Source organism: Euprymna scolopes, chromosome 40, assembly GCF_053919585.1.
Source record: "Euprymna scolopes isolate OS-2025 chromosome 40, ASM5391958v1, whole genome shotgun sequence".
NCBI classification, from domain to species: domain Eukaryota; kingdom Metazoa; phylum Mollusca; class Cephalopoda; order Sepiida; family Sepiolidae; genus Euprymna; species Euprymna scolopes.
In genome coordinates this window covers 11,519,504-11,533,271 of record NC_136521.1, presented here as the reverse complement: position 1 = coordinate 11,533,271, position 13,768 = coordinate 11,519,504, and the positions used below count along the sequence as shown (strand labels likewise).

At 33.5% G+C, this 13,768-nt stretch overlaps 1 protein-coding gene across 1 annotated transcript in view; it reads left to right on the top strand.

Annotated features, from left to right (window-relative positions):
- The window catches only part of LOC145265364 (gelsolin-like protein 2), a 67,735-nt gene that overhangs the window by 46,595 nt on the left and 7,372 nt on the right, over window positions 1-13,768 (top strand). The window contains exons 10-12 of the mRNA XM_080121149.1: window positions 2,689-2,771; window positions 6,132-6,210; window positions 11,979-12,074. Coding sequence (XP_079977275.1) covers window positions 2,689-2,771; window positions 6,132-6,210; window positions 11,979-12,074 — 258 coding nt within the window. The remainder of the gene's footprint in view (window positions 1-2,688; window positions 2,772-6,131; window positions 6,211-11,978; window positions 12,075-13,768) is intronic.

Genomic DNA, 13,768 nt, shown 5'->3' with positions numbered 1-13,768 from the left:
CATCGTATTTTTATCCTTTTTTCATCTGTTTCAAAATACTTTTTTAAAGAACGTGGCAAGCTGGTCTAATGATTATCATGCTTGACTCGCCAATTTTTTCAATGTTTAACCCTTAGTAGCTCTTTTTTTGTTCCGGATGAAAACCGCTTAAAAAGTTTTCCACCTGTCTGAATATCCTATATAACAAATTTCAAGTCTGTAGATCAAAAATTTGTTGAGGTTGAGAATTGCCCTCACACATACACGCACACACACATTCTCAGTTTTAAAGATATATAGATTATAAATATATATGCACGTTATATATACTCTGTGTGTGTGTGTATGTGTGTGTGTGTGTGTGTGTGTGTGTGTGTGTGTGTGTTTGGTTACCGTTTCACACAGACAAAATTATTTCTCTTTCCTTCAAAATTTAATCAAGTTTATATATTTATATATATACCTTTTAATGGTATAATATATACTTTTGATACATATATAAATTAAAGATGGTTTCTTCTTTAAATTGCCAGAACTATTTAAGCTCAATAAAAATGGATTGCACTTCCCACCTTTGGTCCTTTTCGAAAAAAATCTCTTATGGATTTATGTGGGTCTCTGATGAGTTGCACCATGTATCAAATAAAATTATATGGATGTGAATCTGTATCTCTCTTTCTGTCTCCCTTTCTACCTCTTCATCTCTGTGTCTGTCTGTCTCTCTCTTCTCTCTCTCCTCTCTCTCTTCTCTCTCTCCTCTCTCTCCTCTCTCTCTCTCTCTCTTCTCTCTCCTCTCTCTCTTTTGTTTATGAGAAATAAAATGTAATGAAGAAAGAAAATAATAAACTGATTCAACTAGTCCATTATAAACAAGAAATACCACCACAAGTAATAATAAGATTAACACATTACTAAGAAAGAGAGAGAGAGAGAGAGAGAGAGAGAGAGAGAGAGAGAGAGAGAGAGAGAGAGAGAGAGCCAACACACCAAAATAGTAATATAATTTGAATCTTGCTGCCCAACCTCCCAGCTAGGATATAAATTTGAAAAGAAATAAAAAAAAAAAAAAAGCAAAAAATTCACTTAGGGATTTATGTGGGTCTCTGATGAATTGTTTGGTACCATTCAATGAAGCACGTGTAAGACATACCATGTAGCAAATAAAATTATATGCATATGATTAAAATATACTTGTAGCATTTGAATTGTTTACAAATGATATATATATACATATATATATATATATATACATATATATATATATATATATATAATTATTTCCACAGACAACGTCGCAGCTCACAAAAGCCATAAAAGCCAACAAACCGGAAGTCTAAGACTCGAGTTTCACCCTCATTTGGGTTCATCAGTTAAACATATCCGAACTCATGATTTGAAACCCGAGTCTCTTGCATGCGAGGCAAGCACTCTACCAATGGAGCAAACGCACCGCACACAAGAAAGCCTTAACTATCACAGTCAAGTAAACTAAAACGAAATCTGACTACTTTCGTCTCGAACAAGGGATGAGATCATCGCGACCAGCTATAACCCAAGTCGATGTCTGACTAGTAGGAATTTTATACTGGTTAAGGATGTCATCATGACAAGCCTACCCTAACGGACAATAAACAATATAATTATTTTAGAATGTGAGAATGTGTCTAACTGATGAGCCCAAATGAGGGCGAAACTCGAGTCTTAGACTTTCGGTTTGTAGGCTTTCATGGCTCTTGTGAGCTGCGATGTGTCTGGCTGTGGAACTAATTATATATTCTCTCTCACATTCTAAAAAAAAACAATATATATATATATATATATAATTTGAGGTTGCTATTTTCCAAAGGTAGGGTAACCAGTGAAATATAATGAGGTTCATACAAGAGTGCTCAATACAGAAGTAGAGCAGGTTACATTGCTCATGACTGTGTAGCAACAAACTACTGCTTATGTAAAGACAAATACATATATGCACACACATTTCTTAGAACTGCACGCCTGTGGAACTCTGTTCCGTTTGCCTGCTTCCCACCGGACTACAACTTGGATGTCTTCAAGTCCAATGTTAACAAATTCCTAATGAACCGCCCCCTTAAGTAAACACTTCATCAAATCTCCACACTAACGTAATGTACTTGCAATAACCCTTATCCCTGAGTGGCTTCCGGGCCTTGATAAGTGGTGATCACTGTGTAAAAAAAAAAAAAAAAAAACACGCACAAAAAAAAATAATAACTCTATTTACATACATTCTTGAATGTTAAAGCTTAAAAAAATCTGCCCGTGTAACTCACAATGTTTCTTAGAATATATTAAAAATTTCATAATAATCCATTCTTTAGTTTGAGATTATACAAATATTATAAATATATAAACGTCGTGTGTGTGTGTGTGTGTGTGTGTGTGTGTGTGTGTGCGTGCGTGTGTGTGTGTGTGTGCGTGCGTGTGCGTGTGTGTGTGTGTGTGCGTGTATGTGTGCATGCGCGTGTGTGTGTGTGTGCGTGTGTGTGCATGTGTGTGCGTGTGCGTGTGTGTGTGTGTGTGCGTGTGTGTGTGTGCGTGTGTGTGTGTGTGCGTGTGTGCGTGTGTGTGTGTGTGTGTGTGTGTGTGTGTGTGTGTGTGTGTGTGTGTGTGTGAGCATCATTTTCAAACGGACAACATTCTTTCTCTTCTGTTCAAAAGTTAATCAAGCTTTCGCATTTCGTTTAGCATGAATTCTACACAAGCCTCGATGAAGAAAAAGATGAAGAAGAAGATGAAGTGGACCAAAGTGGACCGACAGAATTGTACAGGTAAACACGAGAGAAGTTTTCTTTTAATTTAATTTACCTGTGGTTGTTTCGTTATCGCGATTTAGCTGTCACACGAATCAGAATTCAAATGTAATGTGCATAAGAATGGTTGGCTCTAGAAGAGAAAAGGGCCATGTGTTTGCATGTAATAATATACGACGTAATTACATTAACACATCAGTTCTTGTCAACTCACAGAAGTTAAGCAACATTAAGTCTGATCAGTACTAGATGGGTGACTATTTGAGAATACTATGCGCTGTATGTAGGAGGACGTTGACATTTCCCTGCCAGAACTGCAAAAACCTAAAGTCATCATCTTTCCTGATCAGAATATAGATGCAACTAGAGGGTCGCTTGTGAATTTGATATCCCCATAAAACTTCCTCCTTTGGAGGAAACTGGTTCAACCTGCTTAGACTTAGTACCACTTTACATTATATAACTAATAGAACTTTGTAGAAATTTTTGGGAGGGATATATTTCTTCTTCTTTTTCTCTTTTTTTCTCTTCTCTCTTTCTCTTAAGTTTACTTCACTGCTGCTGATGTTGTTAGTTATGTGACTAATCTCTGCCTGTTGATTGATCTGCACATTCCCGTGTTTTGTGATAAAATTCAAGCTGAAGTTGGCAGTATAAACTTGACACTTGAAATGTATTGCCGTCTAAACAGGATGTTAAAATGTTGAAGTGAACTCGTCTAAGTTACCTGGCGGAGTTTATAATGTAGAAGTGATTGCGTCTAAGTTACCTGATGAATTTGTATCTCGCTGAGAGAAATCTACTTCAAGTAAATCCAAGAAAGTTTTGGAGAAAACTGGTTGAACCTGCTTAGAATGAGTGCCGCTTTGGTACTATATAAGAAATAGAACTTTAAAACTAATGATAGATAAAATAGTATCTCAGAAGCTGAGGCATTTATAAATTATATAGTTTATATTGTAGGGATTTATAATTATTATTTATAGTTATTATATTGTAGGGATTGATAAATTATATAGTTTATATTGTAGGGATGCTTACGAATTCTGTTAAATTCCTTTGTAAATGTTTAGAATATGGTGCTCCGACGAACTACAAACCCTTATATTCCCTCGGCATAAATACTCCCGACAAATATGACAAGCAGCAAAATCCCACCCCTACACAGTAGAAATCCCTAGATGTAAGAAAGCATTCTACTCTAATAGTTTCTTTCCTAAGACTGATAGACTTTGGAATTCCCTTCCGGGTTCCTGCTTTCCTGACTGTACTGACATACAAAAGTTCAATGCAAACAGACATCTTGCTGCTCAACTCCCCTCGTAGTATCCTTGAAAATTATGTCAGATAGTAGTCTCTATATAAAAGTGGCACTGTGTCTTGTTTGGAGTGAAATTGCAATAAAAAAATGTGCCGACGACACAATATGAAAAATAATAATTTGATAAAATTCTGTTGTAACATTGTTTAAAGGCTTACAAAGAAAACGGAATATGGGAATAGAGTAACAAAAGGTATTAACAAAACATACAAAAGTGTGAGTTGTTTGTCTAGTCGCCGAACAACCTCGGCTGGTCCACCAGATATCGACTCCCATCTTAAGGACTTGACTTCCGGTATTTTTTTGTGTATGGATCAGTTCATTTGTAGGTAACACGGGTAGTTCCACCGAAACAAATACTTATAATGTCCGTTAATGATTACGAAAAGAAATCTTCTATGCTACTTTAGTAGACGGTTAACCTGTTGTTGTTGCTGGTGGTGGTTGTTGTTGTTGGTGGTGGTATTGTTGTTGTTGTTATGGGTGGTGGTGGTGATGGTGGTATTGTTGGTGTTGTTGTTGTTGTTATTGGTGGTGGTGGTATTGTTGGTGGTGGCATGGCATTCATTATAGGCAGGTTGAACTGGCTTTCTCTAGATATTGATCTAAAACTATATCCGATGGTGAGGCCCCACCTTGCGGGCCTTGGGGAGTGTGGAGCCACCCTTTAATTGCCATTGCTCCCAGGTCCACTCTGACCCGGAATGGTAGTACCTGTTAGGGTCCCAACTATGGGTTAAATAGAATCTGACTTTAAAAAAAAAAATATACTCTATTAAAAATCGTTCCTCAAAATAACTAGATTCGGCATTAAATAACCTGAAAAAGGTTGATATGCCGTAAAACAAAAACAACCAACCAACCAATCCTCTAGATATATTAAATTCACAGACGGTCCCTAGTCGCCTGTGAGTTTGGTGCATTATTAGTCAGGAAGCTAGTATCTTCAGACAACCTGATCTGGTAGCAGCAGATGCCTTAACAAGTATTAGCACTCTGGACCAAAGTGGACCTGCGAGCAATGGTAACTAAGGGACAACTCTACGCTCCCCACAGCCCCCGAATGGGGCTTCAACACTGGATGTTTTTAAAGTCATACCCAGGACTGGCTAACTTGTAGTGATGTTGTACGTGTCCAGAAGATATTTTATTCCGCATAAAGTTGAATCGTTTCTACTGCTGTTGCTGGCACGATAATAACATGTAAATGAGCGCAAAAGAAAGAAGAAAAAGAAAATGGAAAAATAAAATAAAAATTTATTTTTTGCTCTTTTTCACTGGTGAATATGGAAAAAAAAAAAAAACATCTATTATTTAATTAGGAACCAGTGATTTGAGTGGCAGTATTAGGACTTATGACTACGAGGGTAAGAACTTCTTTGTCTTCTTTTATTTATAACTAAAAAAAAAATATTGATCAAGATAAATAAATCGATGAAATAAATTGAAATTAAAATTGTTTTTTAAACAATTGCATTTTACAATTTCTCCAACCTACTTCGTTTCAAATGAACTTCTAAGTTTTATTTTCTTCGATTATGTGGTTTCAAGTCGGAATGCCTTCATTTGTGTTTTTGTCATAAGCTGTCTGCCCCTTGCCTAATTTCATTTCATAAACCCAACCAGAGACGAGTATCACTATGGTTTGGGAGATTTTTTCCCCCGTTTTTTAAACAAAAAATAAACAAAGAATTTCATTATGTTTTGTTTTGTCTCTTTCTTTATTTATAACAAAATAATGAAATATTGATCAAGATGAAGAAATCGATGAAATAGATTGGAATTAAAATTGTTTTTTAAACAATTGCATTTTGCAAGTTATCCAACCCACTGCGTTTCAAATGAACTTCTGAGTTTTGTTATGTTTTTTTTCCAGTCAAAATGTCTCCATCCATGTTTTTTGTCATAAGCTGTCTGCTCCCTTGTTTCATTTTATTCCTCCAGCCCAACCAGAGACGGGTATCACTGTAGTTCATATATATAATTTGGTAGATGCTTTGTACCAATTTTTTTTTTTGACAGGAAAAGAATTTCATTGTTTGGTTTTTCTCTTTCAGTCTGTCTGATCAAACTGGAAATCTTAAGTTCAAATTAGAAAAACAAGGAAAAATTTCCAAAAGTGATTTGGATTCAAAGGTAAGTCTGAAGTTCTCAAAAATGTCTTTGGAATCGGTCAGAAGATTCTGTAAACTATCTTTTAACAATACAACATTATTTCCTATACTGATGAGTGCGTAAGCATGAAACACTAATGCATATAGATATAACAATAATTATTAATATTCATTTTTACAACATATTGTTATAAAGTCTCGTTAAGAAATTTAGAAAAAGCAGTCAACCTAAGCACAAATGCAATACTTCAACTTCCTGTCGTTGATTACTCTCTGAGTGTTTACTGTTTTTATGTCCGCTGATTTGGCATTTATAGGTGATTAATTTCCATCAATTCTCGTGTTAATTTCTGATGGCTTCGTATGTAGAATACCAGCCAATGGAGTTAAAAATGACTTTGCGACTGGGTTTGAATATCTTGACTTTTTTTTTATTACATTTTCATCCCCAAACAATGCGCAGTACCATTTTGATGTCGCATGGAATACTATGTAGGGAGTTGAGCAGCAAGATGTCTGTTTACATTACACTTGAACTTCTGCATGTCAGTACAGTCGGGGAAGCAGGAACCCAGAAGGGAGTTCCAAAGTCTAGCAGTTCTGGGGAAGTAGCTATTAGAGTAGAAGGCCTTCTTACACGTAGGGATCTCCACTGTGTAGGGGTGGAACTTTGCTGCTTGTCGGGTTTGTTGGGGGTATTTATGTTGAGGGCGTACAAGGGCTTGTAGTTCATCAGAGCATCTACTATTAAAATACTTGTAGAACAAGCAGAAGGATGCAACATTTCATCGATGGGACAGAGGTTGAGGCTTGGATGACAGTTCAGGACCTACCAGGTTGGCGACTCACTTTTGAACCCTGTCCAGGAGCGAGAGACTAGTAACAGATGCACCAGCCCAAATGTGATAACAATAGTCCATACACTTTTTTTTTTTTTATTACATTTTCACCCCAAACAAGGTAAATTGCCACTTTGGTGTAGGGGGCTACTATCAGGGGCAACAACTACTGGGGTACTATGTAGGGATTTTGGCAGCAAGATGTCGGTTCACGTTACACTTGAACTTCTGAACGTCAGTACTGTTGGGGAAGCAGGGACCTGGAATGGAATTCCAGAGTCTAGCGGTTCTGGGGAAGAAACTATTGGAGTAAAAAGATCTTTTACATCTAGGGATCTCTACAGTGTGGGGGTGGGATTTAGCAGCCTGTCGGGTTTGTCGAGGGTGCTCACGTCGTGGGGGCACAAGTGATTGCAGTTCGTCAGAGCATTCCCCACTAAAATACTTGTAGAAAAGGCAGAAGGATGCAACATTTCGTCGATGGGACAGAGGCTGAAGCTTAGATGCCAGTTCAGGGCAAATGGTAGTCTTGTAGAGATACAGGATACTTTCAGGCATAAGTAACTTTCTAGCACACTAGAGAGAGCCTACCTCCTTCACAGCAGCCTTGGCAATGCTCTCAATGTATCTGTTCCAACTCATATCCCCTGTGAACGTTAAGCTAAGGCATTTGAACGAAGTACTTTCAGGTAATGTATCTTTGGCCATTGCTATTGGTGGTTGAGAAGATTTATTGTAATTATTGAAAGAAAATGAGCTTAGTCTTGGCAGCATTGAACGTTACCTTCCACTTGGTAGTAATTATCACTTCCTACACTGATGATTTCATAAGCATGAAAAACTAGTGTTTGGAAATATAAAAATAATTGTTAATGCTTATTTTTTAAAATATCATATATGTGTGTGTGTGTGTGTGTGTGTGTGTGTGTGTGTGTGTGTGTGTGTGTGTGTGTGTGTGTGTGTGAACGTATGAGTGTGTTTGGTTACCGTTTCATACAGACAAAATTATTTCTCTTCCCTTCAAAATTTAATCAAGTTTATATATTTATATATAACCTTTTAATGGTATAATATATACTTTTGATACATATATAAATTAAAGATGGTTTCTTCTTTAAATTACCAGAACTATCACTTCCTACACTGATGATTCCATAAGCATGAAAAACTAGTGTTTGGAAATATAAAAATAATTGTTAATGCTTATTTTTTTAAAATATCATATATGTGTGTGTGTGTGTCTGTGTGTCTGTGTGTCTGTGTGTCTGTCTTATTTATAGTATTCCAAATTTTAATGGGTTATATAATTGAAAATTCGGTAGTCGTTCATATACCCATAAGTTTTAAGCCAAAAAGAGATGACTTAAACTGTAATCTACCAAATTACCATATTTCATAATTGAGCATTCATATATTGTTTTAACAAAAATCAAGACATCAAGGAATAGATTGATAACAACAAATAGTGTACTTCATCGTTAGTTTCAATTGTTTCAAGACTATTCGGACAAATTCAAACATTATGTCGTTTGAAAATTTTCACAAGAACAGCCTTTCGTCAGACGTGTTGAATAAAAAAAAAACACTTTAACAATGAACAGTATGGAGTCCATTGTCCTTATTAGGAAAAACATGATAAATATTTTAAAAAAACTTTGGAAGGATGTAGGTAAAATATTTTCTCATGTTTTTTCCTTATGAGGAAAATGGATTCCATATTGTTCAGAAATGGAATCATGTTGTCTTTTCTAGGGTGACGATTTTATCGATCCACCCTGTGTATAGTCCGCTGCCAATTGTCAAGAAGATGGTCCTCCGCATAACCACACTTTTGTTGTAATCCAAAGGAACTACTGCGATTTTACGATTTTATCTACGATTTTATTTTATTATGATTTTACGATTATTTTATTACGATTATTTTTTACGATTTACGATTTTTTACGATTTTTTTTTACGATTTTGTACGATTTTTTTTACGATTTTTTACGATTTTTTACGATTTTTTTACGATATTTTTTTACGATTTTTTTACGATATTTTTTACGATATATTTTACGATATATTAATATTTTTTTTACGATATATTTTTACGATATATTAATATTTTTTTACGATATTTTACGATCTATTTTACGATATATTTTTTTTACAATATTTTTTTACGATATTTTTTTACAATATTTTTTTACGATATGTTTTACGATATATTTTTTTACGATTTTTTTACGATTTTTTTACGATATTTTTTACGATTTTTTACGATTTTTGTTTTACGATTTTTTACGATTTTTTTTTTACGATTATTTTATTACGATTTTACGATTATTTTATTACGATTTTATTCTACGATTTTATCGATCCACCCTGTGTATAGTCCGCTGCCAATTGTCAAGAAGATGGTCCTCCGCATAACCACACTATTCTCTGAGCCGCTACAACACTTTTGTTGTACTCCAAACGAACTACTGCTACCCATGAATTTATCCTCTAGATTCGTCGTGTTCTGTTTATGCCCTTGCATATTAACAGGGTTACTGCTTGAAAGAGGTGATTATTTGTCACGCACAGACGGTCGGTCATTCACAGTGCAACATTCAGCGCATAGACCATAATGTGTGGCCTAGGAAAATTGAGAGCATTGTCATCCCTAGCTCCTATCAGGAAATCTACCCACGGAAAAGATTAATCAACTGTATCAATGAGGATTTGAAGTACACTGGCCTCAAACCTTGCATATTAATAGTTTATCTCTTGAAGGGGGTGACTCTATGCCATGCGCGGACAGTCATTCACTTTGGAGAAGCTGTGGCAAATTGCAACTTTCATAGTGTGTGGTCTTGAAAAGTTAAGAGTATCCTCATCCCTGGCTCTTATTCTCAAGGCCGCCCACTGGCTGCAACAATGAGGATTTGAAGAGCACCTACCTCAAACCGGAACAAGCAATGGATCGAGAAGGTTGACAAATGAAAACCGGACCTTGTCAACATGATAGAACTTCTAACGCTTGGACACAAGGAAAAAGGGGGGGGGTAAACAAAGAGGAAGTAAGTATACAGTGATTACCGCACAAAATCATTAGTTAAATTCCAATGACCAAAAAATTCAGAGATTTTGGTGTTTTTTTGTATTAACAGAAATGTCCATAGATTTAGAATCGTTTCACAACGTGCAAGATACTATCCTCAAAATTACACGCTGCACATCATAAACCCCAGAAAAAAACATTTAAAGCAATTTTTTAAAGTAATTATGTAGTAATAGCAATTTTTTAATGTAATTATGTAGTAATAGCAATTTTTTTATATTATGAAGCAATAGCAATTTTTTTAATATTATGTAGTAATAGCAATTTTTTAATATTATTATGTAGTAATAGCAAGTTTTAAATGTAATTATGTAGTAATAGCAATTTTTACTGTAATTAAGTAGCAATAGCAATTTTTTACTGTAATTATGTAGTAATAGCAATTTTTAATGTAATTATGTAGCAATAGCAATTTTTTTATATTATGTAGTAATAGCAATTTTTTACTGTAATTATGTAGTAATACCAATTTTTAATGTAATTATGTAGCAATAGCAATTTTTTTATATTATGTAGTAATAGCAATTTTTTAATGTAATTATGTAGTAATAGCAATTTTTAATGTAATTATGTAGTAATAGCAATTTTTAATGTAATTATGTAGTAATAGCAATTTTTTAATATTATTATATATTAATTGCAATTTTTAAATGTAATTATGTAGTAATAGCAATTTTTTAATGTAATTATGTAGTAATAGCAATTTTTTAATGTAATTATGTAGTAATAGCAATTTTTAATGTAATTATGTAGTAATAGCAATTTTTAATGTAATTATGTAGTAATAGCAATTTTTTTATATTATGAAGCAATAGCAATTTTTTTAATATTATGTAGTAATAGCAATTTTTAATATTATTATGTAGTAATAGCAAGTTGTAAATGTAATTATGTAGTAATAGCAATTTTTACTGTAATTAAGTAGTAATAGCAATTTTTTACTGTAATTATGTAGTAATAGCAATTTTTAATGTAATTATGTAGCAATAGCAATTTTTTTATATTATGTAGTAATAGCATTTTTTTAATGTAGTTATGTAGTAATAGCAATTTTTTAAATATTATTATAGAGTAATAGCAATTTTTAAATAAAATTATGTAGTAACTTTTTATGTAATTATGTAGTAATATCAATTTTTAATGTAATTAAGTAGTAATAGCAATTTTTTAATGAAATTATGTAGTAATAGCAATTTTTAATGTTATTATGTAGTAATAGCAATTTTTTAATGTAATTATATAGTAATAGCAATTTTTTAATGTAATTATGTAGTAATAGCAATTTTTAATGTTATTATGTAGTAATAGCAATTTTTTAATGCTATTATATAGTAATAGCAATTTTTTAATGTAATTATGTAGTAATAGCAATTTTTTAATGTTATTATATAGTAAGAGCAATTTTTAATGTAATTATGTAGTAATAGCAATTTTTTAATGTTATTATGTAGTAATAGCAATTTTTTTATGTAATTATGTAGTAATAGCAATTTCTTAATGTAATTATGTAGTAGTAGCAATTTTTTAATGTAATTATGTAGTAATAGCAATTTTTTAAAGTAATTATGTAGTAATAGCAATTTTTTAATGTAATTATGTAGTAATAGCAATTTTTTAATGTAGTAATAAAGAAAGCGAGAACGTGTGGGATTAGTGAGAGAGATGAGAGGATGGAGGAGTTAGGGTTCGGGTTAGAATGTTGGAGGGTGTGTGAACAATAATAATTTTAAAGGAAACGTGTTACACACACATTTTTAAAACTTTTCCATTTTTTTTTCTTGTCCTTGTTCCCGGGCAACACCAGGTAAGCATGCTAGTAATCAATAATTGTTTGCTTATTTCTCTGTTTTTGGTTTTTCGTAGGACGTGTTTGTCATTGACACGAAGAAAATGCTGTACGTTTGGATCGGAAAAGAATCTTCTCCCAGCGAAAAGAAGAATGCTATGGGATATGCTCACGTAAGTCATTGCGATACTTTGGAATGGTACTTATCATCTCCAGCAACTAGGATCGCTGGAAGAGATTAGTTAGAAATCCTTTGAAGGTCATCAATAAACGACGCCATTACAGTTACCCTCTGGTGGTCGAGATAAGGAATTCAAAAAGGTGTAACGTGAAAAGGGTAAAAAGCTTTCAGTTCCGATGGGCAGAGTAGAGACAAGTGAAGATAATATCAAAATGTCCCAAATTTGTCACAAAAAAATGGCCATTTTGGGCTTTTATTTGTTTTGTTTTTGGGGAGGCTTGATTTTTGAAAAACACTAGAAAATAAACCTATAAAACCATACATAGTCTGAAACTAGAACTAAATATTGAGATGAAGGTCAATGTAACCTAGAGACTGCTTCATATGTCTGATACAGCGAAACAATACTGCATGTGTATGACTATAATTTATAACATCAGGACAGCATTCATGAGTGATTCAACCCTCCGGAAACAGCTTATAAGAGTCAAGCTTCCTACAGAAAAAAATCATGACTAAGAACTGTGTGTATGAAACCCCATGTAAATGTGGAAACCATACAATATGCATGTAACTATCCTTTTTTTTAATTTAAACTTAAACTATTCATATCATATAAACCAATCCGTCGCGCTATTAGACCAGCCTATTCAGATATTTGGCTCTCTGACCAAAAATGCACAAAACATGAATGTTATTGTTTTTTTCCTTTATCTTTACAAAACTCAATCATGTTCTGCAAAGTCAAAAACAACAATTCTCCTATCCAAAACAATCATGCTAAACACTATGAATAAATATTTGAAGACATAAATGACATAAAGTTTAAAAACTTTTTCCAAAATTATTAGATTTGGCATTAAATAACATGAAAATAATTTCTGAATTTTTGAAATGAGGATTGGTTATGCTATATATATATATATATATATATATATATATATATATATATATATATATATATATATATAATTTTTGAGATGAGGATTGGCTATATATATATCCCCCTCCCATACCTATACCCCCCTCCAATGCCCCCCCCCACTCTGGGGAACAAAATCTTCCCCACACTAGGAACCGATCCTGGGTCTGGCCATACCCACATGGGGAGACAAATAGATAGAAACATTAAAAAATCCCCTATTTTAAATACACCCCTCTTTCTAAACAAACACAATATAAGGAATATCCAAAAAGACTAAAACGAAAAATCACAATACTAAAATCCAAGAATCCAAAAAATAAATATCAAAATAGAATGAAAGCACCCCCACCCTTATTTCAGAAGAGCTAGTCCCCCCCTCCACACACATACACATTAGTAACGACCTCGGATCACAGCCGCCTTCCTAAGGAAGCAAATAACCCCAAAATACTATAAAACAATATACACATTCGCCATTTTTACATCTCCAACACATTTGAAAATAATTTCTGACGAGGACGCATCACAGAACGTCTGAAACGCGCGTAAAAACGATTTCAATGACTTAAAAACATTATTACAATGATCCAAACATAATTCTCAATGAAAAACGAAGACACGGAATAATAAAATAATGTTAAAACATACACATTGTTGGTGACTACTACCTTATTTAAATATACATCTTTCTTTCCTTGGAATTTCTTAACCCATTTTATATAAATATATATATGTATATATATATATATATATTTGTTGTC